This window comes from Sturnira hondurensis, unplaced genomic scaffold, assembly GCF_014824575.4.
Source record: "Sturnira hondurensis isolate 20B ecotype Veracruz unplaced genomic scaffold, ASM1482457v3 Scaffold0024990, whole genome shotgun sequence".
Classification (NCBI taxonomy): Eukaryota; Metazoa; Chordata; class Mammalia; order Chiroptera; family Phyllostomidae; genus Sturnira; species Sturnira hondurensis.
Window position 1 is genome coordinate 897,013 of NW_028097621.1, and position 27,375 is coordinate 924,387.

General features: G+C 44.5%; 2 protein-coding genes across 7 annotated transcripts; both read right to left on the reverse strand.

Moving 5' to 3' along the window:
* Positions 1–2,615: 2,615 nt before the first annotated feature.
* Positions 2,616–19,868, reverse strand: ITGA10 (integrin subunit alpha 10). Of its 6 annotated transcripts, XM_037039077.1 has the most exons (30): positions 19,675–19,773; positions 18,106–18,217; positions 17,798–17,907; positions 17,490–17,581; positions 17,151–17,265; positions 16,323–16,450; positions 15,930–16,078; positions 15,128–15,278; positions 14,758–14,923; positions 14,546–14,619; positions 14,160–14,307; positions 13,807–13,955; positions 13,441–13,584; positions 13,105–13,308; positions 12,136–12,266; positions 11,569–11,735; positions 11,331–11,473; positions 10,695–10,808; positions 10,429–10,514; positions 10,134–10,275; positions 9,868–9,960; positions 9,634–9,710; positions 9,384–9,473; positions 8,690–8,774; positions 8,401–8,514; positions 8,088–8,168; positions 7,834–7,947; positions 5,133–5,228; positions 4,447–4,560; positions 2,616–4,166 (listed from the first exon to the last, which is right to left on the reverse strand). In XM_037039077.1, the coding sequence occupies exons 1-30, from the start codon at positions 19,724–19,726 to the stop codon at positions 4,101–4,103; spliced, it is 3,507 nt and encodes a 1,168-aa protein (XP_036894972.1). In that variant the 5' UTR covers positions 19,727–19,773; the 3' UTR covers positions 2,616–4,100. The 6 variants fall into 6 exon arrangements, with proteins under 6 accessions (XP_036894972.1, XP_036894970.1, XP_036894969.1 ...); XM_037039075.1 differs by having other exon boundaries at positions 10,134–10,514; positions 13,105–13,305; positions 19,675–19,798; XM_037039074.1 differs by having other exon boundaries at positions 9,868–9,957; positions 10,134–10,514; positions 19,675–19,798.
* Positions 19,869–20,566: 698 nt separating this feature from the next.
* PEX11B (peroxisomal biogenesis factor 11 beta) lies at positions 20,567–26,903 on the reverse strand. The gene is made up of 4 exons (XM_037039084.1): positions 26,796–26,903; positions 25,887–26,002; positions 25,293–25,494; positions 20,567–21,754 (listed from the first exon to the last, which is right to left on the reverse strand). The coding sequence occupies exons 1-4, from the start codon at positions 26,849–26,851 to the stop codon at positions 21,352–21,354; spliced, it is 777 nt and encodes a 258-aa protein (XP_036894979.1). The 5' UTR covers positions 26,852–26,903; the 3' UTR covers positions 20,567–21,351.
* Between the last annotated feature and the right edge of the window lie 472 nt (positions 26,904–27,375).

Genomic DNA, 27,375 nt, shown 5'->3' on the forward strand with positions numbered 1-27,375 from the left:
AAACCCTGATACTGGGCTAAAAATCCTGATACTGGGCGTAAAACTCCGCCTATGGCCCTGCCCCACTTTGCCTTTGTAGAGGTGTAATACCTACAATCTTTGACCGCGTCTTGGGCTCGGCCTCCAACCCTGCTCTCCCAAACCGAACCCTCCCCTAACTCGAACCTGTTCAGTAACAGAGAGAACCCGGCTAGCTTCGACTAAAACTCCTCTCCCGGCCCCGCCCCTCTCCGCAGTTTCAGGCGGCAGCTCCACCCTAGACCCCCCCGGAGCCGGGATCCTCAAAGCGCGGCTACAAGAGCGGGGCAGGCCTGGCTTCTCTCCCTGCTCGCCGCTTTAGCCGACTGCCTTGTTTAACCACTGGTGACGGCGCTTTCATTATATCCGAAACCTTTGGTCAACTTAATTGACCTCTGCTTCCTCCCCCATTCACCAGCCAAAGACTAGCACAAAAGAGGATTTAAAGAGAACAGTTTGGAAATGGGAGGAGACTTTAGTGTGCATAGTGCATGACTCCTCTCAACTTGGGAAACCAAACTTGAGGGAAAGGGGATCAGGTTTAACCTTCTAAAAAAGTTGTAAATTAGAAAAGGCAGAGGGAGAGGAAAGAATTATTTTAAGCACCCCTCCCCGTTCTTTAAAAACAAAATACAATTTCTACTACTCTTTAAATTGAAAAATCAGCAATTCTGACTTGAACAGTCAGTCGCAGGCAACCGGTCTATCTATCTCTCCTTTCTCCACCTGGCGGCCAGAGCCAGCCCACTCAAATGCATAAGATAGCCTACTGGATACAGCTGAAAATGCTTAACATGGTTTATAAGGCTCACCAAGAGCTGCACCCTGCCTTCTGCAGTCTCTTCTACTACTACCCTCACAGTTCAATGCTCAGTCTATTCTAGTCTATTACAATTTCCTTCCAGACTGGCGATTACTGGTAATCATTCCCAGAATGCCTCCTCTCACACTTGGTGGTCCCTCAAGCCAAATGTTTTTCTTTTTCCTGTAAAGTTTTTCCTTGCAACCCTGCTACCACCCTCCGCCTACAAACACACCTCAAAAAATTGTGCCAAATTGTGTGATACAATTTTACTTCTGCCATATTATACAGCAACCACCTCTCTGTATTTGCTATTATTTGTTTACATCTTGTCTTCCCTACTAAACTGGGTTCTTTGATGGTAGGAGTTGTATTTTATATTATTCTCATTGCCTGGCACATATTAGGTGCTTAATGTCTGATGAGTGAATGAATGAATGAATGAATGATTGAAGAAATGAAGGCACAACAATGGGAAAAAAGGAAAGAACATATGTGTATGGAGAGAGCCTGTTGTTTCTACAGGTGTTTATCAAACTGGCTTTGTTCCAAAGGAAAAGGTGCCAGGCTTATTGAAGAATAGGTTGGAGTAAAAGAAAATCCCATTCTGAAAAAAAAAATGTACCACTCTGAAACTGAGGGATAGAGAGGACAGGGATCTCTAGATGGATAAGAATACTAAAAGTTGCTCTTTTGCTCACACGGATAAAGAGTTAGATTGAACCAGTCCTCAAGGATTATAACCATGGCCTCATTACCAGCCCTATAAATAGTATGTTCTATAGAGGTTAAACTATTGTCCATATCAAGTGCACTCAAGGGCCACCATGGACTCCTCCTGCCACAAAATAACTCATCAGCTTGCCACAAAATAGTTTTTCCTGCCTAATAGGTCAGACAGGCCACCATTGTCAGTCAGGTAACAAAGGCAGAAACATGATCTCTAGAAGGCCATTACTGAGGTGCACATATTCCTTGAGGGTACTGGGAGAACCCTGGGTGTCTAAAGAAATAAAATAGATTTGATTTCTACCATTAGAATCTCAAGTTAAATAGCTAATTATCACCTTAGTCTACTGAAGTGCACATGAAGGCTTATTTCAAAGGGGATGAGGCTCAGGGTAAGAGTTAGTGGTAGTGGACTATGGCACCTAGAAGAAACAAATGTTCAGGGTCTATGAAGAGAAAGTGAGTTGCAGACCAGGAGCATTACCTGGTGCTTCAATATACCTCCCATTCTATCTGTACAACACATGGTAGGGTAGATTATTTAATAACTAAATATTTTTATAACAACAATGACCATTTATGAGTACTTATCATATGCTCACTTTACTTTAATTATCTAATTAAGTCCTTACAACCCTTATAAATTTAAAGGCAAGAAAGCCAAGACTTAGAGAAGTTAAATCTGTTCAAAGCCAAAGATTTAAGTAATATAGCTTAGATTAGATCCAAGCCTGTTTTCATTCTTAACTACAGTTATACACAGCCTAATGTTGTTATCTGAGCCTTAGGATAGTCATGACTTGCCCAAGGCCATACAGCTAATAAATGGCAGATTTGGGGTTTCAATCTAGGCCTATGTATTTATAACACCTACACATTTTACACAGAAGGTTACAGCACCACTCCAATGGATGAGTCACAGAAAACACCTCAAATATTTCATAACTTTACCTTCCAGGGACTCAACTATATAAGGTCTCACTTCAGGGGAACCAAGAATCACCTCTCATCATTCCTGAGCAATCCATATCCTAGCAACTCGAACAGAGCCAGAAGTCATTTGACACTGAATTTTATTTGTTCTGGCCATCTGATATATTGTCCACCACACTGGAAAACAGAGACAATGCCAAAGACCAGAGACATGCCAAAATAAACATTGTTGGCCTCAGGAACTGTCCTGGAGGACAGGTTCTGTGTCTGCTAGTCAAATGCCTGATCAGGTCTCCTCTCTTCTCAACTCTAAATGGGTGCTGCACTCTAGAGACCAATAACTGACTTTGGTATTCAAAGAAAGAAATATAAGCTGCCCACTTGTTGATGAGAATCCAATTCCCTTAACTGGTCATGACCAACAAATGGGAAGGATTTGGGGGTAATCCAGTGATAGAAATTAACTCGAGAATTTCTGGTAAACATCAGGCAGAGGCTGGAGAAGTGATTCCAACAGAGAAGTCCTACAAAGTATGACTAAATTTGCCCTAGAAGCATTTTCCTAGGAGCATTTTGTGTTAACCAACCAGTGCTGGACAATGAAAGGCTTGCTCCCCAGAGACCTTTGGCCACTCACTTCAGCTTCCTCCTTAATGCAGACCCCATTTATTCAGACTTCATGGCTGCTTCCCAAAGCTGATAAGTTGAAAGGGTTTCCCACCATCAAATAGCCATCATTTCCCTTCTCTGTAGTTTATAGAGCGCTCAAGAGAGTCTGAAGCCTGAGAGGAGAAAATACTGCTGAGGTATAGTCTTCTCTGCTATTCCAGCTCTAGCCACTTGGGGGCCCCTGGCTCCAGAGAATCGGGGACCTTGCTTTGCTCTCCGGGAATGGTGAGAGTTGGGAAACCCATACCCAGCATGCCAGAGGCACTCAGTTTCACTAGCACCGGAGGATGGGCTAGTGCACCGTGAAGTCTCAGGTTTCGGGGCGGGGGTGGGGGCGGGGCGGCGCGGCGGCAGTTGCCTGTTTAAAGGCTTCTCTGTTTCTTGGAATTATACAGAATGTCTCCTGTGGCTTTTCCCGCTCCCTCCTCTTTTCCTGTTGACTCCCCTCAACTGGCTTTCTGAGAGGCCAGACTCCAGAGGAAAGCAGCAGATGTTGACTTTACTTCTTTCAAGCCAACATCAGCTCCCTCCTGTGGAGTGGGAGCAGGCAGGAAGGTGAGAGGCAGGGAATAGAGGAAGATAACCCTCATCCTTTCCAAGTTGTGAGGGGGGATGTGGAGGGAATCTGAAAGGAATCAGGGACCTAGACAAAAAATTCTTGATTCCTGAGGATAGGGAAAAAGGCCCCAGTATTGGCTGTGGAACCAGAATCAGGAGGAGTAAAGCAACAGCAGGAGTGTTCCTAGTTTGGGTATTAGCCCTTCTTGCCTGAGGTAAGGCCTCATCTCTTGCCAGCAGCTTCCTCATGACTCAAAAGTCAAGCCAGGGTTCAGGTCTGGGGAGATAACCCAGAGGCTTATTGCTGTCCCCTGAGTCCCCAACCCTCCACTCTTTTGCAAGTCTTTTGGAGAGGCTTCCAGAAAGGACTTTCTCAGGCTTTATTCCACATTCATTGCTCTAATTTCTCTTCTCTTTTTTCTTCCTTGGGAATCTTCTTACGGGCAAAGAAGCCAAGCTGTAGGGGAAGAGATAAGAGTTATAGTCAAATGCCCTGCCCGGGGACCTTGCCAACAGCTCTCAGACATATCTAAAGTTTTCACTTTTGTTCTGCTTCCAAATATGAGGTTCAAATTTATTTTGTTTGGCTTAGTTTAATTCAACCAATATTTGTAGAGTACAGAAAAGGAGATCCAGGCATGACACCCGGCACAAACTGTTTTCCCTGTTATAATCAAGGATCCCTTAACTCATGGGCACCATGCCCCACACTTCTAACTAAAGCCAGCCATGCTTACCTTCCAAAGGCAGACGACAAGAAAAGCAAGCAGCAGCAGCCCTCCCAGAACACTGCCAGTAAGGATCCACAGGGAGATAAGGACAGGTCGGGTCTGAATCACTTCCAGGAGGCTCTATAAGGAGAAAATTGTTTTGTACTTGCACCCTTTCACCCAGCTAGCGTCATCCCACATTGTAGCAAAGCCAGCCTCAAAATAGAAGACTAAAAGGAATGAAACTAAGGCAGGAATGGAGGCAATGAGATGCTAGCATTCTTTTTTCTTTTTTAAAGATTTTATTTATTTATCTTTAGAGAGGAAGGGAAGAAGAGAGGGAGAGAAATATCAATGTATGGTTGCCTCTCGTGCGCACCTCTGCTGGGAACTACATCCCCTGCTGATAACTGGCCTGCAACCCAGGCATGTGCCCTGACTGGGAATCGAACCTCGATCTTCTAGTTCGCAGGCCTGTGCTCAATCCACTGAGCTACACCAGCCAGGGCTCTTTTTTTTTTAATAGTTCATTTTTATTGTATTTTTTCCATTACCATTTAGCCCCTGGGACCCTGGCATTCTGATTTATCACTTCTGACTCCCTGATTGCTGCCTAATAAAGACATTTCTGTTCTGAAAAAAAGCCCACAGGTGTCCTTACCCCATCCCCACCCTTACTTTTCACAACTCTCAAAGTCATCCTCCAGACCCACCTCACTCCAACGAGAAGCTTCAGTTAGCAGAAGGACACTGTTCTCCTCAGTTCCCAACTCAAAGGTGCTGACCACTGTCAGAGAATTGAATTTGATCTGTGGAACAAGTGGATATGAAGACATTTAAAGTGAGCCATCATCAGGTAGTGGGACAACTGAAACCCCAACACCAGAGATGAAGCTGAGAGACACAATTTCAGGACCATCAAGATGAGAAGAAAAGGTTGGAGATCAAAGGGGAAAGAGAGGAAGGGTAATGAATGAAAAGCCACCAGCCCTTCATTGTGCTGTTGGCTCTACCTAAAATACATTCAGCCCTGGCTGGTGTAGCTCAGTGGATTGAGCACGGGCCTGCGAACCACACGATCGTGGTTCAATTCCCAGTCAGGGCACATGCCTGGGTTGTAGGCCAGTTCCCAGCAGGGGACTCACAAGAGGCAACAATACATTGATATTTCTCTCCTTCTCTCCTTTCCTTCCCTTCCCTTCCCCTCTAAAGATAAATAAATAAAATCTTTAAAAAAAAATACATTCAGCTTCCTTTTCTTTGGCTAACCCCTACCCCTCCTTTAGGTTGAAGTTTTGTTTTGTCTTGTTATGAGATTTTATTTATTTTAAGAGCGAGGGGAAAAAATGCACATCTGGAATTCTATGCAGCAGAAAGAAAGAAGGAGCTCCTACCCTTTGCAACAGCATGGATGGAATGGAAAGCATTGTGCTGAGTGAAATAAGCCAGGCGGTGAAAGACAAATACCATATGATCTCACCTTTAACAGGAACCTAAACAACAAAACAAACAAGCAAGGAAAATATAACCAAAGACACTCAAATACAGAACAGGCTGACAGTGACCAGATGGGAAAGGGAAGGGACTTTCAGGGGAAAAGGGGAAGGATTTACAGAAACTAGTATAATGGACACATGGACAAAAACTAAGGAGGGTGAAAATGGGGGGCAGGTGGGGAGCATTGTGGGGGGGTGGGCTGGGATGGGAGTAGAAGACAGAAAACTGTACTTGAACAACAACTAAATAAATAAATTTAAAAGAAAAGAAATATTTAAAAAAAGAGCGAAGGGAAGGGAAGGAGAGGAGGAGAAAAATATCAATGTATGGTTGCCTCTTGTGAGTTCCCTGCTGGGAACTGGCCTGCAACCCAGGCATGTGCCCTGACTGGGAATCGAACTGCGATCGTGTGGTTCGCAGGCCCACGCTCAATCCATTGAGCTACACCAGCCAGGGCTTCAATAAATCTTTATTAATAGATGAATGAATGAAAAACAGTATACTAAAGAGATAAGCAGACTTAGAGAGGAATGAACTGTTGGAGTTTACTTCCCTAAAACTTATGCCTATATCCTAGAAATATTGTGTTATTCAAAGTAGATGGTATATACGGATATACAGTAAAAACCCCTAGCATTAAATGCAACTGTTATTATTAAGATGTCATTTCCCTGCTCAGGAATTCACAATGACTCCTAATTGCCAATCATATTAAGTTGAATTTTATCTCCTTAGCTTTAGAGAAGTTTCATAATCTAGATCCCTTTCAACTATATAATCTTACTTTTGACCACCCCAATATATATGCTGCATATAATATCAACTATTTGTTCATTCACTTAACAAAAATGCATTAAGTCACTACGATGAGTTAGGCATGGTGCTAAATGTTGGGGATATTCTCCTTGGTGTCTGTACAGGATCTTTTATATAGTAGGCACTTGATGGATTATTAATTGATTTAATCTAGGTATCCTATCAATGTTGATTGATTATTGGTATAGCAGTAAGGGATGATAAATAGAGGATAATAGGTAGCTTTTTAAAAAAGATTTTATTTTATTTTTTAAAAAAATATTTATTTATTTATCTTTAGAGGGGAAGGGAAGGAGAGAGGAAGAGAAACATCAATGTATGGTTGCTTCTCATGCATCCCCTGCTGGGAACTGGCCCCTGCCGGGAACTGGCCTGCAACCCAGGCATGTGCCCTGACTGGGAATCAAACTGCGATCATCTGGTTCGCAGGCCTGTGCTCAATCCACTGAGCTACACCAGCCAGAGCTTAAAGATTTTATTTTTATTTATCTTTGAAGGGGAAGGGAAGGAGAGAGGGAGAGAAATACCAATGTATGGTTGCCTCTGCTGAGGACACACAATGTATCGTGTGTCCCCTGCCAGGAACTGTCCTGCAATCCAAGCATGTGCCCTGACTGGGAATCGAACTGTGATCCTCTGGTTTGCAGGCCTGTGCTCAATCCACTGAGCTACACCAGCCAGGGCTTTTTTTAAAAATTTAATTTATTTAGTTTTAGAAAGATGGGAAGGAGAGAGAAAGGAGAGAAACATCAATGTGTGGTTGCTTCTCACCCGTCCTCCTACTGGGGAGCTGGCCCACAACTCAGGCATGTGCCCTGACCGGGAATCAAACCCCAGGTGACCCTTTGGTTTGCAGCCCACACTCAGTCCAGTGAGCTAGGGTTCATTTATTCTTTACAACTCCTTAAAGTAGTATTATCATTTCCATTTTTTGAGATAAGAAAAAAGAAGCTTAGAAAGATGAAATAAGTTGCTCAAGGTCCAACAGCCTAGTATAAGAGGCATAGTGGAACTTGAACACAGGTCTGTTTACCTCCAAAGCCTATTCTCAAGTTCCAGATAGGAGCAGAAGATGAGAGTAGTAGAAAATAAAAGGTTTACCCTCTGGAAAAATTCATTGTGAACCAGCCTCAGCAGTCGAACAGAGATCTCGGTCCCCTTTGTGAGCCGCCCAAGGTGGCACCTCACGACCTGACACTGAGTATTGCTCCCATTCTACCAGAAGAGAGAGACAGATCAGGACCTGGGGTGGAAAGATTCCCCCATTTACCACTTCAGGTTCTACCCCCAATCCCAAGGCTCGAAACTCTACTTTCCCATTCTGGACACATTTTTCACATTCTTGTGACTCATACCAGCTTGCTTGTATGCTGAAGCTCCTCTGGATGTACAGGGGACCCTGGGGGGTCAGTCAGGTTCTGCACTGTGCAGCTTGCCTAGAAGAAGATCAAACTTGAGAGACTTCTTGATGGTGAGAGGCCAGCTACTCCAGGTTCAGCAACAGCATACTACCCATACTCTTTGTGATGGGGCAATAATCCCTTTCTTCTCAAAGAAGCCACATATGTAAAAGAAAGGTCCCCTTGGGGGAAGGGCCCTAAGAGCAGTAATCCAGCAGATAAGGAACTTGTGAGTCCACCAGTCTACATACCTCTCGCCCAGACTCACATTGTTAAAAATGACTTGAGACAGTGACAGGAAGTAATTGCCCCCATGGGCCACAGCTGGAAGGAAAGCTGAAATGATGAGACCACTGACCACATAGCAGCCAAGGTTCTGAACCTGATGGGAGAATTGGAAATGAGAAGAGGCAGGAGGCAAGAGACAGAAGCCCCTTCCTCATCTGTTCCCCTTTATCCTAGATACTATTGAAATATAAGACTCTTCCTGTTCTTTCCCCAGGACTCCTCCACCTCTCCCTTCCCCTGCTCATACCAAGGCCCCTCCAGCTTCTCACCCTAAGAGTGGTTTTGAATTCGGGGCCAGGACCCACTGGCAGAGTCCCATATGGGTGAACCTCATAGCGGTGCAGAGTGGACTCACTTCATGAACACCAAGTCAGGAAGTACATGATCACAGCCATGGCACAGACAAAGAGGCACATGGTCAGCATACATATATACAGCGTCTGGCACAAATAACGCCCCTTTTTAATTACAAAATTCTAAGCAATATCACTCAAATACACCATATGATATTTTAGGTGATATGTTCAAATTAAAACTATAAATTATTACACTCATATTATTTCCCTACCAACCACACTCAAGAAGGCATTATTTCTGCCAGACTCTATAGATTCAGGGAAGGCTGAGCCACCACACAGATAAAGAGATGGGGGTACATAGAGAAGATAGAAATAGGACATGGCACAAATTAATAAACTTTATGGCCACATCCCCCATTCCCTTACCCCCACTCCAATTCTTAGAGCCCAGCAAAGCCCTATACCTAGGAAGAAAATAAGATGCTTAAATGAGAAGGTTTCATGTGAGTGGGATTGAGGGCAAAAAGATGGAGCAGCCCTAAGGGAAACAATGGATTTGGGTTTTGGGAAACAATGAAGCATGTGGAGGGAGAGGTGGAAACACACAGTATGAGTCTGGGGTCAGAACAGGGTGGGGAAGTCCCAAAGAAGGACAGAGACATACCTAGAAAAGAGGAGATGAGGTTCATATTGAATGTAGGCTGAGGTCTGGGCTGTGTTATCTTGAAGGGTTCCATTTCTCTCCAAGCTATTACTGTAGGGTCATGGGGGAGAGGCTGACATCCTGTCTCAGACACCCCTTTCTGGAGTGGAGAAGTCAATGCTACATATTCCCTCCTCCCCTAACACTCATACCACCACAACAACCAAGACCCAGTACAAGGGGGCTAGGAGGGCGTTCCCATCATTCTCACCTGGTGGCAGTCAGCTTCACAAAAGCCTGGCTCAGGAGGGAGGAGCAGCTAAATTCAAATTCTAGCAGAAAGGTCACCTGGGGACATGGGTCACGGTAGATTCTTATTCATGGGACAACTACAAGGGAACAGGAGCCCTTGTGTGCCTCCTTCTCTAAGCTCTCTGGTAGAGCTTAGAGATTCCAGCCCCTGCTCTCTCATAGAGCTCCTTTTTCATCCTAGGCCCCAACTTACTTTGGCTCCAGTCTGAAAGACAGGATGTCCTACACTGCAGAGATGGGCATGAAGGGAAGGGGCTGTGCATTCCACCTTCATTGGCCTGTCCTTCTGAGAGCAGAGAAATAGGGGTGGAGGCTGGAGCTGGGACTGTAACTGCTTTCCCGCCCACAGCTTCTAAACCCTGAGTCTTTCTCTAGAGACCCCTTATAGCTAAGGATAACACCCCAGTCTTCTTCCTCCTTCTCCTCCAACTTCTCCAAAAACCCTTCCCCCAAGGGTACCTGAGGAGTGAAACTAGCTAGGTGGAGGTTTCTAGAGAAGCTGAGGCTCAGGCTAGTGTTGTAGGCATTTTCCTTCCTGTTCTCCAGAGTTGCTGACACCAGTACTTTCTGCTGACCACCTTGAACCACGAATGGGTCCTTCCTAGGAGTGGTGGATAAGGGAGAACTCAGGAGTTGAATGAATGACAAAAGTCCCACTTCTATTTTCCTGGGCAAGGAACAACCTTCTAGCTTCATTCTAGTCCCTTCCAGTCTCTCAGTTGACCCTGGTTTGGCCAGTTCATGCCCATCCCACCTGGAGCCTCTGATATCCATGTTAGCTTGAACCACCAGGTCTGTGACACATTCATTGTCAGGGCCACAGTCCTTTGAGAAGGGGACCTGAGGGAGAGAGAAAGCAAGGAGAAAGGAATGCAACTGGAAGAAAAGTGAAAAGAGAAGAGTGAGTGCCAAGGTCAGATTTCACTGTGATCTCAGGTCTCTTCCCTCCCATTTCTCTTGAATTCACTAAAAAGGGCAGTATTGGGGCCCAAGGGCAGGGCAGGGCTTGGCACTGCTGACCAGCTTTTGTATAGAGGTGGGTGAACCCTCATCCAGCACAGGCCCTGGTTTTGTGGTGTTGTCCAAAGCAAAGGTCACAGTCAAGGCTACTGGCCGGAGGTAATCTGATGTGTCCTAAGGGAAACCAGAGTTGAAGATCATGGGGAGTCAGGGTGAATTGTACAACCCATGCCCCTGGCAGAATGTGATCACTGCAATGATCATTTACTTAGCACTTTTTTCCTCTCTCTCTTTCTCTCTTTCTTTTTTCCTCTTGCTCCTTCCTTCCTTCCTTCCTTCCTTCCTTCCTTCCTTCCTTTCTTCCTTCCTTCTTTATTTTTTTCTTTTCTGAGTACTTTCTGTATGCTGGGCACTGTCTTAAGGTTTTATTAATACTATCACATTTACTTCTAATACCACTTCTACCATGCAGTTATTATTATTATCATCTCCCTTTGCAGGCAAGGAAACTGTGGTTTGCAGCTTATGTGACTTTCCAGATTGCACAGATGGTAAGTGGCAGAGTTAGGATTCAAATCCAAATCAGCCTGACTCCAAAGTCTGAATTTCTAAAAATCCAGCATAAATTCCTCCTCTGACACAGGCATCCCCTCACTCCCAGGCCTTGATGCAAAGTAGCTCCTATTCCCTCCTCACCAGCACATGGAAGTACAGCTGCTCACAAGTGACATTCCCCACATTGAGCTGGAGTCGCCTAGGGGACAGCCTCTGGCCAGAGCCATCAAATGCTGCACGGGCCCCAGCTGTCCACTCATCTAGTGATGCTGTGAACTGCATATCTGAATGGGGCAGGCAAGAATAAGGGTGAAGAAGATCCAGAGACCAAGTCAGGCAAGGGGTTGAGAGTTGTCTAGGATCCACTGTAATCACTCACGGAATTGGCGATCCCAGTGGCCAGAAGTATGGGAGGTCACTTGGAAGCAAAGGGCTGCAGAGAGGCAGGCTGCCTTCTGGCCTCTACGTATGCAGTCTCTCTGAACCACACTGATGGCCGGGGGAGTCACAGCCAATGAAGGAGCCAGATGAACAATGGGCAGGGAGCTAGGAACAGGGTGGGAAAGAAATTCTAGCAGTAGGAGAAAAGCCCTTGAGAAAGGCACTTCCCAGTGTTTGCCTCCTTGAGGTGAAACGAAGGAATGATGGGCTAAGCATACATGTGTCACCCTCACCATAACATTCTGACAGAAGATAATAGCTAACATTAAATAACTACTTGCTATGTGCTAGGTACTGTGTTAAGATCTTTACATGAATTATCTCATTTAATCTTCACAATAAGCCTATAAGGTAGGTACTATTCTTATTCCCATTTTAAAAAGTAGGATATGGAGACACAGATTAAGTTGATCAAGAAATCCAAATCTAAGCCTGTGACTCCAAATCTCTGGCTTTTAACAGTTATGCTATGCTGTTCACTGTTACCTGAGATGGGACCACTCACCTGAGCAGGACAGCTGCCCCTTGGGCACCCACAGCCACATCTATCAGGTCATCTCCATCTAGATCTAACCGGCCATCCACACTTCGACCAAAGTAGCTGAGGGCCTGTGGCATGGAGATAGCAGCAATCCGCTGAAAGGAAGAAAGGAGAGACTGAGCCAAGACTCACACACCTGGTTTCTCAGGGTTCCCACCTGGCTCTTAATTCTTTCATCAGACATGGGAAGGAATAAGAGAAACTTTTCTGTATTCAGGAGTCCCTAGTATAGGAACCTGTATCCTACCCCACCACCTCACCTTTTAACCCAATATTTTCCCTTTTATCCAAGGTTTCACTTTCTGCTGTTTCCCATAGTTACTCATGGTCTGAAAATATTTAATGAAAAAATTCCAAAAGTGATCAGTTCATAAGTTTTAAACTGTATGCCATTCTGAGTAGTGGATGGAATCTTAAGCCATCCCACTCTGTCCCACTTGGGACATGAATCATTCCTTTGTCCAACGTATCCACACTGTATATGCTACCTGCTATTAGTCACTTAATAGCTGTCTTAGCTATCAGACCAACAGTTGAGGTATCACACTGCTGTGTTGAAGTAACCTTTATTTAATTTAATAATGCCACATTCACATCACTTTTATTATAGTATATTGATATAATTGTTCTGTTTTATCATTGTTGTTAATCTCTTACTGTGCCTAATTTATAAATTAAATTTTATCTCAGGTATGGAGGTATAGGAACAAACATATAACAGAGTACATATAAAGTTTGGTACTATCTGCAGTTTCAGGAATCCTCTGGGGGGTCTTGGAATGTATCCCCTATGGGTAAGGAGGGGAATTCTGTACTGATAAAAAAGAAAGCATTTGTTCAGTTTGGGTCTCAAGTTAGGGGAGCATTGATAAGCAAAGAACACAACTCCCTTTCCCTTCCTCCCAACAAGCCCCTGCTTTGGGCACTCCTGACCTGAGCAGGATGGGGCCTGACTCCACTCTGGGTCCCATGATATAGATACAGTGCTCCATGGTGTCCATCCTCCAGGGGTGCCCCTACAGCCACATCAGCAAAACCATCTTGGTTCAGATCAGGAAGGGCACCCATAGCAAAGCCAAATCGAGCATCCTGTGGGCGTTCTGGCTGAAGCATTCCCTGGAGTGTTAGCAAGGACTGCTGGTGGAGGTGAGGAGAAGAGAGATGCTGTTCTGATAGTCCCAACCTCTCAGCCAGCCCTCAAATGTATGTGCCTTCCCTTCCTCCCTCCACCCCCGGAAACCTGTTCTGGAGGATCCAAGCAAGCCTCACCTGACCCACCAGATAAACATAAACACGTCCTGTCTCCTTGTTCTGGGGTCCCAGGAACATGGGAGCAGCCACAAGTAAGACATCAGTTGTTCCATCCCCATCCATATCCAATGGGCAGAGTTCACTGCCAAAGTATGAGCCAATCTAGGGAGTGGTGGGGAGTAGGTATCCCAGAGAAAAGGGAAGGTGATTGTGAACAAGTGGGAAGCACCCATCATCCTGTCAGTCTGGTCCTCACAGCCCTAACAGGCTCTGGCAACCAGAACTCAGCTCGGGCTTTTCAGGCCTTTCGCTTGTGCCTTTACTATCTTCCCCTACAGGCTAAATTTCCCTTGGAATCCAAGGGTCCTGCCCTCCATTGCCTACCTGCTCTCCCTGGAGGCTCTGGGTGACCTTCATAGCCCCATCTTTCTTAAGCTGGAAGGCGATGACCTTTCCTCGATGTCTAAACCGAGGGGCCCCTGAGAGAAAGAGGCGTCGTCCACCCCGCAAAAGCATGGAGGAAACAGAGTAACCTAGAAATGGGCAAGGGATCAGGGGTGAAAGGAAAAGAAGATGGGGTCAGAGTACGAAGGTTCCCTAAAGGCATAGGAAAAGGTCCCAAGGAGAGTAGTAGGAGATCATTGAGAAACTGCATGAATTAAGAGGAAATACCTCATACTCCACACTGGGGAAGCATTCCCCCAACTTCCAATCCTCTACAATTCTCTACTACTCACCCAGGTAGGCTGCATGGTTCTGAAATGCAGAGGGGAACTCATCTTCTAGGGCCATCCGTGGGGGAGAAAGGCGGTGACCTTCTTCAAGCCATAATAACACTGAGCCCTCCCAGTCATAGGCCCCCACCATCCCAAAGAGAATCCCATCCTGTAGAGAAGAATCAGATAGGGTCACTGGAAAGACAGTGGGGAATAAGAAAAAAAACTCTCCAGGAGTGACAGGGTCACTGAGGGTATGCTGGAGTCAGTTTGAAAGACATGAGCAGATCGGGATGGATATTGGTTAAAGAAGGAATATAGAAAAGCCCTGGGGTTGAAGTTGCCTTAGTCAGAGGCTGAAAGGAGTCAGAGGTTCAGGGTGTCATGGAGGGGTCAGACTGTCCAACCTTTAGCCGATGAGTAGAGAAACCAATCTGAGACATTTCCAGACCAAAGGAGCTTTCATTTTCTTCATGAGACCCTTGAACATGAGAAAATATTGAGGTAATATCAGGGAAGACAGTTCCCTCCTTGGCCCTACTGAACTCATTCCAAAACCCCACCTACACTCCAGAACTCCCCCTACCCTGTCCTCCACTTCTTCAAGGGTAATCATTACCCTCAAGGCCAAAAATCCGGTCTCCTAATGCATCCACAATGTCAGTCAGTGCAGTTTCATCTGTGACATTGAAAAAGAATCTTTCATCCGGATCACTGGCAATAGCTCTGATTTCCCATAGGAAAGAGCTAGGATCTCGCTGCCGCCGAAGGTAGTGACCAAGGACCTAGAGTCAGGAGAAATAAAGGTGGAGTCTGTTAGTTGTGTGGAGTGACATGTTAGAGCTGGTACAGAACACAGCCAACTAAAATGAAGGAAGGGAAATATGGCTGATATCTGGGAAGTGGCTCATGCCCATTTTTCTCAAGTTCCCAATCCTCATTGTCACCATCCCCACACCCTCCATTCTTCCAGATCTTCCAAATATTACCGCAATCCCATAGCGTGTCACTCTTTCAGCCTCACAGGCTTTCAGTGCTGCAGGAAGCTCCTCTCCATCATGTGATTCTCCATCAGTGACAACCACCAGTAGCCTGGCAGCCTCAGGTCGGCCCCCATGGAACTGACTGAATCCTTCTGTGCTGAGATTAGGAGTTATGATTGGATACACAGACACACATGCACATGACCTGACAGCATCAACAGTTCACCAAGGTCAGGCACCTTGCCTTTTAGACTATCTCCCCCACAGCATCTAGCATGGAGACTGGCACACAGTAAGAGCTCAAATGCTTGAATGGCTTAGAACATATAGAGCAGCATATCATCAATGCAAATAAGTATAAAATTCATTTATTCCTAGATTAATTTAGCAAATAGTACATTTGGGAGGACAAATATTAAGGGGATGTACAATAAAGAAGAATAGTCAGGTCAGGCTAGTCTTCCCTAGAATGAGTTTAAATCATGTTTGGAAAATGAGCTGGGACATGAGTAGTAGAGAATCTGAGGGCCAAAATCAAAGTGGGAATAGAATGAGAGAGAGAGTTAGTTATGACTGCAGAGAAATAAAGCAGAAATATGAAGAGATAAAGACACATATATTTTGTAGAAATATGATAAGAGGGAGTGCAATGAAAGCTAACTTAGCTTTCCCCCACCTACCATTAGTGTTCACACAAGTAAACAGGCACAGCATCTTGAGAAGTACAACCTGCACTCCAAACCCTCCCCTAACCCTTCCAGGCCCTCCTCTCTCTAGCCTCCCATGCGTTTCCTTCCCAGTGCCTCACCAGGCCACCATTACTGCTTGAGAAGTTTTTGTTTCACGGCCCTCCCGTCGACTCAGGTTTCTTGCAGCTCTCACCACTTCTTCCTTGGTTTGGAAATCTCCCAGGGACCACTCATGTATAGGGTTCTCACCATACTGTATCAGGCCCACCTGAGAATAAAGTGTATAGTCAAATGAAATGTGTATATGAAGGTGGAGACGGAGAAGAAAGTATGTGAGGGAGAGTAGATGAGCATATGGATATTACTGAAGATACTATCTACATCAAAAAAAAGTTTTTGTAATCCTCACCTGAGGATATGTTTATTGATTCTAGAGAGAGAGGGAGGAAGAGAAAGAAAGAGAGGGAGAGAGGTCTCTCCCCTCCAAGCCCATCTTTACTGCCTTCTCTTACCTGTATCTGCTCTGGGTCAATAAACAGTCTTCCTACCAGTCTTTGTAGGAAGGTCTGAACTTCAGACCAGGGGTAGATGCTGTTGGAGCCATCCAAGACAATGACAACATCCATGTATGTAGGGCAGCCTAGGAGGAGCAGTATGGTGATAGAGAGCAGAGGGGTACAGGATATTGAGCATGAAGACAATAAGAAAAGAGGTACAAGAGGGCACACTCAACTTAAACATTTATTAGGCATTTCTGACATGCAAAGAAGGTAGTATGCTAGGCGCCTGGTAAATGTAGAAATGAATAAAAGAGGAGATGGACATACATGCAAATTACTAAAAAAACAATAAATAAAGAACTAAGCGCTAGGTAGAAACATAGTACCACTCTATGCTGTGGGAGAACAAATGAAAGTCAGTTCCATTGGCAAGCAATCAAAGGAGGGAGCAACTGAGAAGATATTGAAGAATGAAGATACTTGAAAAAATTGAATATTTAAAAAAGGCTTTTTGGTGAAGAACTTGGTAAATAAAGGGAGATGGAGGTACAAAATAGATGACACATTAGAGAATGGTGAAGTAGATGCTGTAACCCAGGGTGTGGAGGAATATAGTGAGAGTCAAGTTTTTGAAGTTGGTTTGATTGATTCATGGAGTCTTAATGCCCTGGCTGAGTCTGAATTTTAATCTGTTAGGAAACATGGAGCTTATGCAAGTATATTAGGCAGCAATGAGGACAGGCATTCAGACCTCCTGTCAAGCATCATACCCTGATGCCCCATCTTTTTCCCACCCTGCACCCCATTCTGAGGACTGAATCTTCATGCCCTTCTTCTTACGTTGTACAGTGGGTGCCAGGCTTCTCTGGGGCTGGAATGAAGCATCTACTTGGGCACATATACCAGAACTGAAGACAGAGGAACCGCAAGCACGAGACCAGAGAGGGGCACAGGCCTGGGGACAGGTGGAGGACAGTTACTTTTGGGTTGAGAGGGAACCCTCAGATCATGTTCCTAGTAGAAAGAGGCATTGAGAGCCACTCCTCAAGATTCCCCTCCTTACTTTCTAGGGTTTTTAACTCCTTGACCCCTCCACATAGACTAGTTTCCCTTAACATACTGCTCTTTTCTCTGCCACAAACCTTCAGAGACCCTGCTACCACCCTTTCCTTAGCTCACCATAAATCCCCCATCACCATCTGTCTCTAATAGAGACATCCCCAAGTGCATATTCACAGCAGGACGAGATGAATTTCCCAGTCGATAGTCACCTGGTTAGAGGGGGAATGGAAGAAAATGAGATCATGGAATCATAGATGGTTTGCTTGAATTCAGGGTGATTTTAAAAGAGTATGAGAAGAGATCAGAAGTAAGTCAGGGGCAGGGAGTATGCAGGATGGGGGCAGTTAATGTGAGGTATAAGGGGTCAAAGTTAATAGCATATAAAGGTTAGGGGTTAGGAGTGGAAGAATGAGGAATCTTCTTACCCAAGTGGCCCTTGGCACATGGGGCATTGTGGGAGCCCTCTATAGGACAGTGATAAACATCTCCCCTTCGGTCACCTGAAGGCCCATCCCAGGGAGCACCCACCAGCATCCTGGCGGAGGACATGAACATAAGCATAGTGTGAACTTGACCTTTGAGATAGATCAGAGGGAAGGTGCATAGGGGTGGCAAATCTAGAGCCCCAGCCACTTCCAAAAGTCCAGTTTAGTTTAGATTCCCATCTATCTTGCCTCCCCTTTAATAGCTCTATCAGAGTCCCAGTCCCATGACCTTCTAGTTTCCTCCTCACCATCGCTGTCCACCCCCAACATGTTGTAAGACACTGTATCCAAATTCAGCCTCGGGTGGCCCTGGGAATAGGCGTGGGTGACGCACATTCAGGTTAAAGGGGGAGCAGAGACCTAAGGGACCAGGATCATAAGGTTAGCAGGAAACAGTCAGAGAGGCTAATGAATGCCCAGAGGGGCACAACCAGAGAGAAGCTGTGAAGGAAATGTTTTGATAGTCTGTCTCTCTGCTTATTACTCACAAGCTGTCCTGGCCTCCGTCAATGTCATGCACTCAGAGCTCCAACCAAAAATGATCTTGTATTTGGGTTCAGCTATCTAACCTGTGGCCATCTGCCATGCTAGTGCACAGCTGAATTTCCATTCCAATCCCTGAAATCTCAATTACAGACATGTCTGGGTCAAGTTCCTCTACTCCACATCATTTCTCCTATACATCCTCCTCCCCAACCTGTGAGGGTCAGACAAGGGAGAGAGTCTGTCTGCAGCCCCAGAACAAGTATTGCTTTTCAAATTCTCCCCAAAATAAGGACCACAGGGAGAACAGGAGGAGATGAAGAACACTGAATGTCTGCGTCTCTTTTTTCTTTCTCCTCTTGATTCCCAGGGTCATTGTTACGAGTTCACTCTGATTCTCCGATGTCTAGGTCTCTGGTTGATTGAAACCCTGAAAACCTCAGTGGTAATTAACTGGGTGGGGTCACTCGCCTGCCCACACACGTGGTTTGCTATTCATCCTTAGTAAGTCTTCCTTCACCCTAAAGTTTCCCACAACCAGCTTCTTTTCTAAATTCACCCACCCTCCCAGCTGCCCCGTGCCTACCAGCATTTCTCCCTTAACTCCCAACCCATTCTAAAGACCCCCCAATTATGTCCTTGCTAATTCTCCCCTCCTATCCCTTTAAAATCAGAGCTGGTATTTTAGGAAACGAAGATTACAGGGCACTGCTGAGGAAAAATTCCAGGCCTGTGGTCTCTCCCATGTGTCTTGGTTCCTTCCTTTCAAGCATTCCCCAATTAGGCCACCCCACTACCCCTACTACCAATGGCTGTACCTATGTCTCAAACCATGCTCATTTTTAAAGAGGTGTTTTGTATATGAGCCTTTTTGCCTCCAGAAAACTGGCAGGGTTATACGACTAGAAACTGTAGCTTATCGGTTAGATAAACCCAGAGTTCTGACCACAAAGGTAGTCAGTTATGCCTCAGGCCCCAGTGACCACCAAGAATAGGGAGAGGAAGGGAGGAGTATAAAAGGAATCACTTTAGCCATGTGGAAGATCACATCATGTTTCTTTTTAGTTCCCTAACTTCTCTGGGGCTTACAACATAGGTTTTACATAACTGGACACAAATCTTACACAAGGCTCTGACAATCTCAATATTGAAGCAGTCATACAGTGTGGGCATAAGAATGCAAACACACATGCATACAGACACACACTAGCAATGGATAATTGGTGTTCATCTCTCACCCTAACTCCCAAGGAATTTTAACCCTGAGGTCCCAATACCTAACAATCCATGTATCTTCAATTCCCGTCAGAAACCAAGAAGTTAAGCTCCCTCACCGGTCAGGAACATCAGGGGCAAGAACAGGTGAGGGATGAGGGGCAGCTCCATGCCAGGTTGTTTGGCCGTGTAAAAAGTCCTCTGTGCCTGTGTCCCTCTCCTTTTCTGTTTCCTTTAGTTTCCTTCCCATCCTGCCCCCTCCCACTGCCAGCTAAAAATAAAGTTGGAAGGAACGGGAGGAGCAATGTTTGGAAACTGTGGGAAGCCCCAGAGGAAAAAGACTGTGATCTTAGTCTAGTTCTCTGCCTCGGTGCTGCCCTCTGGAGGCATCATCTCCATGTTCAAAAAGAGCACAATTACAGAGAATTTCTGCTCGCTTGTGCATGCGCTCTCTCTCTCATATTCTTTGTTGTTTCCAGGCCATAATACTTTCTTTGGGTTTGGAATATTAAGTAGGAATGAGAGATAGTTTTTTTACTACCTAACCCTATTTATCCCAACTTGAGGTATGAAAAATAAAAGAACTATAATAACAGTGGTTTGATTTCCCCACCCACCAAGGGGACCCCAACATGTGAAGACACAGCCAACCCACAAACTAAGCCTTACCAGCCCACTCCACTTTGTTCTGTTAGTGACTCAGCCTGTGCTGCCTTGTGGCATTACAGTTTTTGGAGGGACTATAAACTATGAACTGGTATGGGATGTGATTTGTGGAAACAGTATAATTACTTTAACATTAGATTTTGATCTTCTCAACTAGGCTATAAATGTCTAATGTTAGGACTGTGGCATTAAGCTTTTTGTATCTCTACCACCTAGTATTATGCCCTGCATAGTTTAGGTGCTCATCTGTGAGTGATGATGCAGTGGCTAATACCATGGAAAATCCAAACCACAGTGACAGAAACAGGAGCCTTAGGTGACAAGAACACATAGGACCAGATCAAATATCAATGAACAAACTGATCTTTAATTTGCTGACCTAGAAGGCTTGTTCTCCATTGTGGGTACGGGCCCTAACTATTTACACAGAATCACTGTACAATATTTACAGCAAGATGTTAGACATGGCATCATTCTAGATAGGCAAAGAAGGAGTAAGAACAGATTGTGAACAAAGCCCTGAAATCAAACATAAGCAGAAATCTGCAGATGTGAATAGAGGGAAGGGTAAGGGCCAAGTCATGAGGGATGTTGGTAAGGTAGACATGAGGAAGAGCATCATACCACTTCTAGTGCATGAAGGAAGAGTCCACCAGGATATAAAATCTTTAAAATTATATAATTTGTAGTCTGAAGGTAGTAAAATCTGCCACAAGCCACCTTTGTGAGTAAAAGAAGGCAATTAGAATCTTACAGACTATACCTTTTACCTCCCCTACCAAAAAGTAGTTTTGTTGCTGATTAAATTCCTAGGACAGGGACTGAAATACAGAACATAATCTTAAACAGATTTAAGAAAGACAAAGTAAAAAGAGTCAAGAGAGACACAGACAACACAATGAAAGAGGAAAAGAACAAAAGCTCCAGCAGATCCGAACATCAGAATCGCACTATTAACTATCCAAGTAAGCTTTCCTCACCACATTTTGTCCAAAGCTCCTTCCTCTACCCCTAAATCTCTCAATTTTAACTTTAAGCAAGGAGTAGAGTTAGGATGAGTCTGGTACATTGGGGACAATCTAAGATTCATCTTTCCAATTCAGGTTCCTTCTTTATCCCCTACCAGAATATCAGGGCTTGAGTCGTAGCCAAGGACAGATTAGGGTGAGAATAGACAGGATGGAGGATATGAGGCCACAAAGCCCCACAATGCCAGGGCCACTGTGCCAGAGGCCTAGTTTGTCCAGTGGAATGAAGAGATCACAAGCATTTCTGACTACATCCAGCAGAAGGGGAGGATGACCCCGAAGGACCCGAGCCAGGAGAAGGACTTGGAGCTGAAGCTTCAGAGCCAGTTGGCGCAGGCCTCCTGGAGTTCCTGAAACCCCAGATCCCCAAGTTTCAATTCCTCCTGTGACTCCCGCTCCAGAACCCTTCTGTCGCCGGCTATAAACTGAAGACTCTTGTTCCATCAGTAGGCGGATCTCATAAGCATCACGGCTCAAATTCATGATGAGTGAAAACAGATAGTACCTGAGATACACAGGACAAAAGGGTCAGTAAGGACACATACACCTACTTAGCATATCCAATAGAACACTCAAACATTTTTTCCTCCATAATAAGAATATAAGACTACATATTAGAATATCAGAAGTTAATGCTAGTACCCACTATTAGAAATGTCCTTGACCTTTCTATAACTAACATATTTATATGTACCTTAAGATCCCGGCTTAAAATTCATGAGCATCATCAAATCTCCCAAGATCAACCTCAGATTTCACTTGGCAATATATCAGCACACACACATTCAACTTGAGTTATGGTAATATAAATTTGTTTTAAAAGAACAAACTTCGGTTGTTTCAAAAAGTCAAATTATAGATAATTTAAATTCAACTTTTTAAAAAATATCTATCTATCTATCTATCTATCTATCTACCTACTTACCTATCTATCAGAGAGGGGGAAAGGGCCCTAGCTAGTGTGGCTCAGTGGACTGAGCATTGGACTCTGAAGTAAAGGGTCACTGGTTCAATTCCCAGTTAGGGCATATGCCTAGGTTGCAGTCCAGGTCCCCAGTATGGGGTGAGTGAGAGGCAACCATGCATTGCTGTTTCTCTCCCTCTCTTTCTCCCTCCCTTCCCCTCACTCTAAATAAATAAACAAACAAATAAATAAAATCTTAAAAACAAAAGAGAGAGAGAGAGTGGAGAAGGGAGAAAGAGAGGGAGAGAAAAAGAGAAACATCAATCAGTTGCATCTTGCACCCAACTTAACTGGGGGCTGAACCTGCAACGTAGGCAGATACCCTGACTGGGAATGGAACCAGTGTCTTTTGCTTTGCAGGACAATGGCTGACCAACTGAGCCACACTAGTTAGGGAAAATTCAATACTTTTGTTTAAAAAAAAAAAAAAAGAGGCTCAGAGGTGTTAAGCAGCTTGTCAAATATGTTAAATTATAAATTCCTTAAGAACAGTCTATGTTTTTGATTCTTTTAAAAAAGCTTTTATTTTTAGAGAGAGGGAAGGGAGGGAAAAAGACAGGGAGAGCATCATTATGCACCCACTACCTGATACTGGGGACCTAGCCCACAACCCAGGCTGTGCCCTGACTGGGAATCGAACCAGGGACCCTTTGGTTCACAAGCCAGCACTCAATCCACTGAGCTACACCAGGCAGGGCTATGTTTTTGATTTTTAATCTACTCTCACAACAGTGGTCTGTACTCAATATAATTGTCCTACCTCCAAAACACATCCTGAATCTAAACACATCTCTCTGTTACACTCTGTCTCCACAGTATAAGCCACCATCATCTCTTGCTGGAACTACTACTTTAGTCTTTTAACTTGTCTCTCTATGGCCACCCTTGCCCCTCACCCCCAATGGTCTAATCTCACATAGTATGTGGCATAAACTCTCCTTCTTAAAACTCTTTATGGTTTCCTTCCAGTCACATTTAGAATAAAATCTAGGTAACTCACACAGGCTTAGATAGACAGACTTTCAGACCTCAACACCTGACTCTGCCTCTCTAACTCCACATTATACAAATCTTTCCCTCAATCACTATGCTCCACCCATGTTTCTTTCTATATTTTGATGCCATCAAGCTTGTTCCTGCTTTAAGACCTTTACACTACCATATCCCTCTACCTGGAATATTCTGCTTCCAAAATCTTCACTTGTTTGGCTCTTTCTTCCTCTTTGGGTCTGAGCTTAAATGTCACCTTTTCAGAGAGGCCTTCTCTGATCCCCCATTCTAAAGTAGCTAGTCATTTATTTTCTACCACATGACCCTATTTTAATTTCCTGAATAGAATTTACCACTATCTGATATTTTTCTTATTTGTTCTTTATGTCTCCTCCCATTACAATGTAAGCTCCATAGGAGCAGGGACCTTATTTATCTTTACCATTGTATCCCTGTGTCTAGACCAGTCACCTGCATATTGTAAAAGCTTGACAAATATTTGTTGAATGAAATGAATAAACATGGCATATAGACTCTTCTAGGTAGGTGCTTTTTCATACTGCTTCAATCATGCCTCTGTCCCCAGCCCTCATACATCATATGACATGTTCTAGCTATAAATCACTGAAAAAGATGAAGAAAAAAGCAATGTATAAATGGAGATAAAAAGATACCAATATAATCTAAAAGGACAAAGAGAATCATAGCAAAAAATAAAATAAAATACAGATGATATGTTTACTATAATTTATTCCCAAATCATATTTATCTCCACCTTCATTATTAGCCAGATCCTTAGTTGAAGCCAACATCATTTTTTGGCCATATTAAGACATCTCCTGCCCTGGCTGGTGTAGCTCAGTGGATTGAGCGTGAGCCTGTGAACCAAAGGATCATGGTTTGATTCCCTGTCAGGGCACATGCCTGGGTTGCAGGCCAGTTCCCAGTGGGGGACACATGAGAGGCAACCACACAGTGATGTTTCTCTCCCTCTCTCCTTCCCTTCCCCTCTCTCTGAAAATAAATAAATAAAATATATTTTTTAAAAAAGACATCTCCTCTTTTGGCCCACTGCCATCAATCCATTTTCCACACTGCAGCATGAGAACACTTATTTAAACACAATTTTCAATTATGTTCCATCCCTACTCAGAACCCATTTTACTAAGGATAAAATGTTTTTTAAAAACTAAACAAAATATCTTATCACTGCCTAAAAAGGCCTGTCATGAATCATTGATCCCTATCATCAATCCTATCTATTACATTGACTTTCTTTCTATTTTCCTAATTCCCCAAAGTCTTTTTTGGCTTAGGGTCTTCAAGCATGCTATTTTCTGTTTGGAAAGGCCTTTTGGCTACTGTTTGCTTTGTCTAACTTCTACTTAAACTTCAGGTCTGAACTAAAATATTACTTTCTCAAAGAATTCTTTCCTGATTTTTCTATCTAAATTAGCTCCTCTTGTTATATATCTCATAACTCCCTGTATTTTTCCACAAATATGTGATTTGGTGTTTATTTATTTTAATATATGACTACCTCATGTCTGTTTGGCTCGGCAGCAATTTTCAATCAGTGTGCCGCAAGAATTTTTAAAACATGCAGTACCTAACTATTTAGTCAGGGGCAATAACTCTCTTCTCTTAGACTGTCAAATAAAAAAATGACAACAGCCAACACAACAATAGCTGTCTGGTGTATTCACTGGACAGAATTATCCCTATTTTTTGGGGGCCAGATCAGCAAAAATTATATTTTTTGTGTGCTGCAGAATTTTAGTAATTAGTTTATGTGCACCACAAAATGAAAAAGGTTGAGTATCACTGATCTATAGTATAAATAGAAGCAGAATTAAAGCCATATAATATCTTCCTCAATCTTAATCATTCATCATGGAAGAATGTTTGTCTTCCATCTGCCTCCAACCCTTATTCTCTGATAGTTTAAGATCTAAATAAAGATTGGAAGCCAAGTGACTGATTAAGATGTGTACATTCTGTGACGCCCCTGAGAAATCTTTCTCTTATAAAATGCAAGTATGCAGTAAGGAGAATACAAAAGGTTTTGTAGAATAAAAGGATATCAAACCTGAATGAACGCTGGACCCACTTCTCCTGATCCACACTGGGAGCCAGTCCAGACTTTCCAGCCCACAGGACATTGTCACAGGCAAAGTACAGGGCTCGATTGAGGTGACTAACAGTGATGCAGAATCTTAGGACAACATCTGATAAGTGCACAGCTCGTTTGGCTGACTCAAGGGCATCTGCTGAGGTACCCAGCCGTAGAACTTGTGGGGATCACCAGGGGAAGAGGAAAGATTTGGAAGCAGAGAGGCAAACAAAGAGCAAAACAGAAAGAAAGAGAAAAAGCAAGCAAATAAAAGTTGAGCAAGTGATAGAAAAAAATAACAATTTTTAAAAAGAGAAGTAATAGTTCATTCTTTTTCACTTCAAATTTTAATTTGTATCGTAGTTTAGTTTTCTTAAACTTGCCCCATTCTCTCCAATTTTCCATTACTCTCTAGCTCCTGTTCTCTTATCTCCATTGGGAGGCACATAGGGGATAAATGCAGGGCCAAATAAAGGAGAACTGGTAAAGGTCAAAAATCTGAAGGAGGGAGTAAGGGAGAATAGCTACGGATGAAGTGTTGGGGTAATAAATGGAAAGGCAGTTACTTACGCTTTCTTCCTAGGCTCAGATGACCCTCCAGTTGTCGAATCTGTTTCTGTAACTCGGGACTGGCCCCACTTTTCTGCAGTGTGTGGCCAAGAAGGGAGCAGGCGTACTGGGCGGCTCTGGAGGAGGACACAGGCAGGGTAAGGTGGAGCCCTTCCTAACCTCCTGCTCAAAAATGTCCTCCAAAAGGCAAGCATGGACTTCCTTTTTTCCAGGTCGAGACCATTCCTTTTCCCTTTCTTCATGTCCATAACTCACTGTTTCTCTTCAAGCCAGGGTAAGGGAAAGACATAAGAATAAAAAGGAGCCTAGGAGTTGGGCTCAACCTAAGAGTTGAGAAAATAAGAGACTTGGCAATGCTGATGGCCGAAGAGCTCTGTGAAGGCAGGTGGTGGTCATCACAAGCACACCAGGGAGAGCAAATCTGTGATATGTGAGGAACTGGGGGATAACTGGCGGGCAGATTCGTCTTCAGAATACGTATACCAAAAGAGTTTAAGGACCTCGAGTTGAACTGCCACCATTAGACAGGAGGGAGGCAGGGGAGTTCCTGGGTGACAGCAGGATAAAGGCACACAGAAACTTAGAAAACTCCTCAGCTCTGAGATCGCTATCCACCACGGAGCAAATGCTCCTCACTCCACTACCGCCCCGAGAGAGAAGTGCAGGTCTTATGTAGACACCGCTACCCTAAGCGTCCACCCGCGCTGGGCCTCTCGTGCCTTAGTTTCCCCATTCTTCCCGTGAGTAGAAATGAATCATTTCATGCCTGCTCTAATCTGTGCCTCAAGATCCGTCCAGGGCCCCGTAGCCCGAGTTGACCCTTTTTGACCCTTTAGTGTGAACTGACCAGGTCTTACAAGGGTCTTCTTTGGCCCTCCCTCCCCCACTTCATTCTTATTCCAGCCGCACCTACACAGCCGCTCCCTGGCCTGGCTCTGAGCACTGAAGCGGACCCAGGCATCCATAACAACGGCAGCCCCAGCTCCACAGCGCCCCTCTCGCTTTCCGCTCCTCGTCACGCCTCCGGGACTACTCAACGGTGCCTCGTGAGGGACAAATATCATTAGAAAAGGAAGAGAGTAGAGCTGGCCCCCCCCAAACGACTTTCAGAATGGGAATCGTGACTACATCTGCATGTTTTTGTGTGTGTCTCCGTTTGAGCGTCTTCTCATCAGAAGGTTTCTATTTTCCTAAGCATGTCTCCAGCCGCACTTCTGTATTATACATTCTGAACCAAGGGAAAGACTTGCAGAAGAGGAGCGGGGCAACGAGGGACGCCATCCTCCCGTCGCCGCCGCCGCCCCCGCGACCCATTTACAGTCTTGCCCCCTGTCCCGCCCCGCCCTGTCCCGCCCCACACCGGGGCGGGTCCAGTGGAACACCCCCAACTCTGTCACTTTTTTTTTTTTGTGGTTATACCCCTAGATGCCATCCGGGAAATCATTGTTCATTGGCTGGCCGGGGACATCACATGTGGGACACTCATTTT

What these genes read in the sequence shown, in the direction of transcription:
- PEX11B (XM_037039084.1), bottom strand. Translation starts at nt 26,851, where the DNA reads ATGGATGCCTGGGTCCGCTTCAGTGCTCAGAGCCAGGCCAGGGAGCGG. An exon ending in TCTGAGCCTAGGAAGAAAGC is followed by an intron (nt 25,495 to 25,886) that starts GTAAGTAACTGC and finishes GATCCCCACAAG; the next exon opens with TTCTACGGCTGGGTACCTCA. An exon ending in TGGGTCCAGCGTTCATTCAG is followed by an intron (nt 21,755 to 25,292) that starts GTTTGATATCCT and finishes TGTGTATCTCAG; the next exon opens with GTACTATCTGTTTTCACTCA.
- ITGA10 (XM_037039072.1), bottom strand. Translation starts at nt 19,726, where the DNA reads ATGGAGCTGCCCCTCATCCCTCACCTGTTCTTGCCCCTGATGTTCCTG. An exon ending in TGACACGCTATGGGATTGCG is followed by an intron (nt 14,924 to 15,127) that starts GTAATATTTGGA and finishes TCCTGACTCTAG; the next exon opens with GTCCTTGGTCACTACCTTCG. An exon ending in GAACCATGCAGCCTACCTGG is followed by an intron (nt 13,956 to 14,159) that starts GTGAGTAGTAGA and finishes GCCCATTTCTAG; the next exon opens with GTTACTCTGTTTCCTCCATG.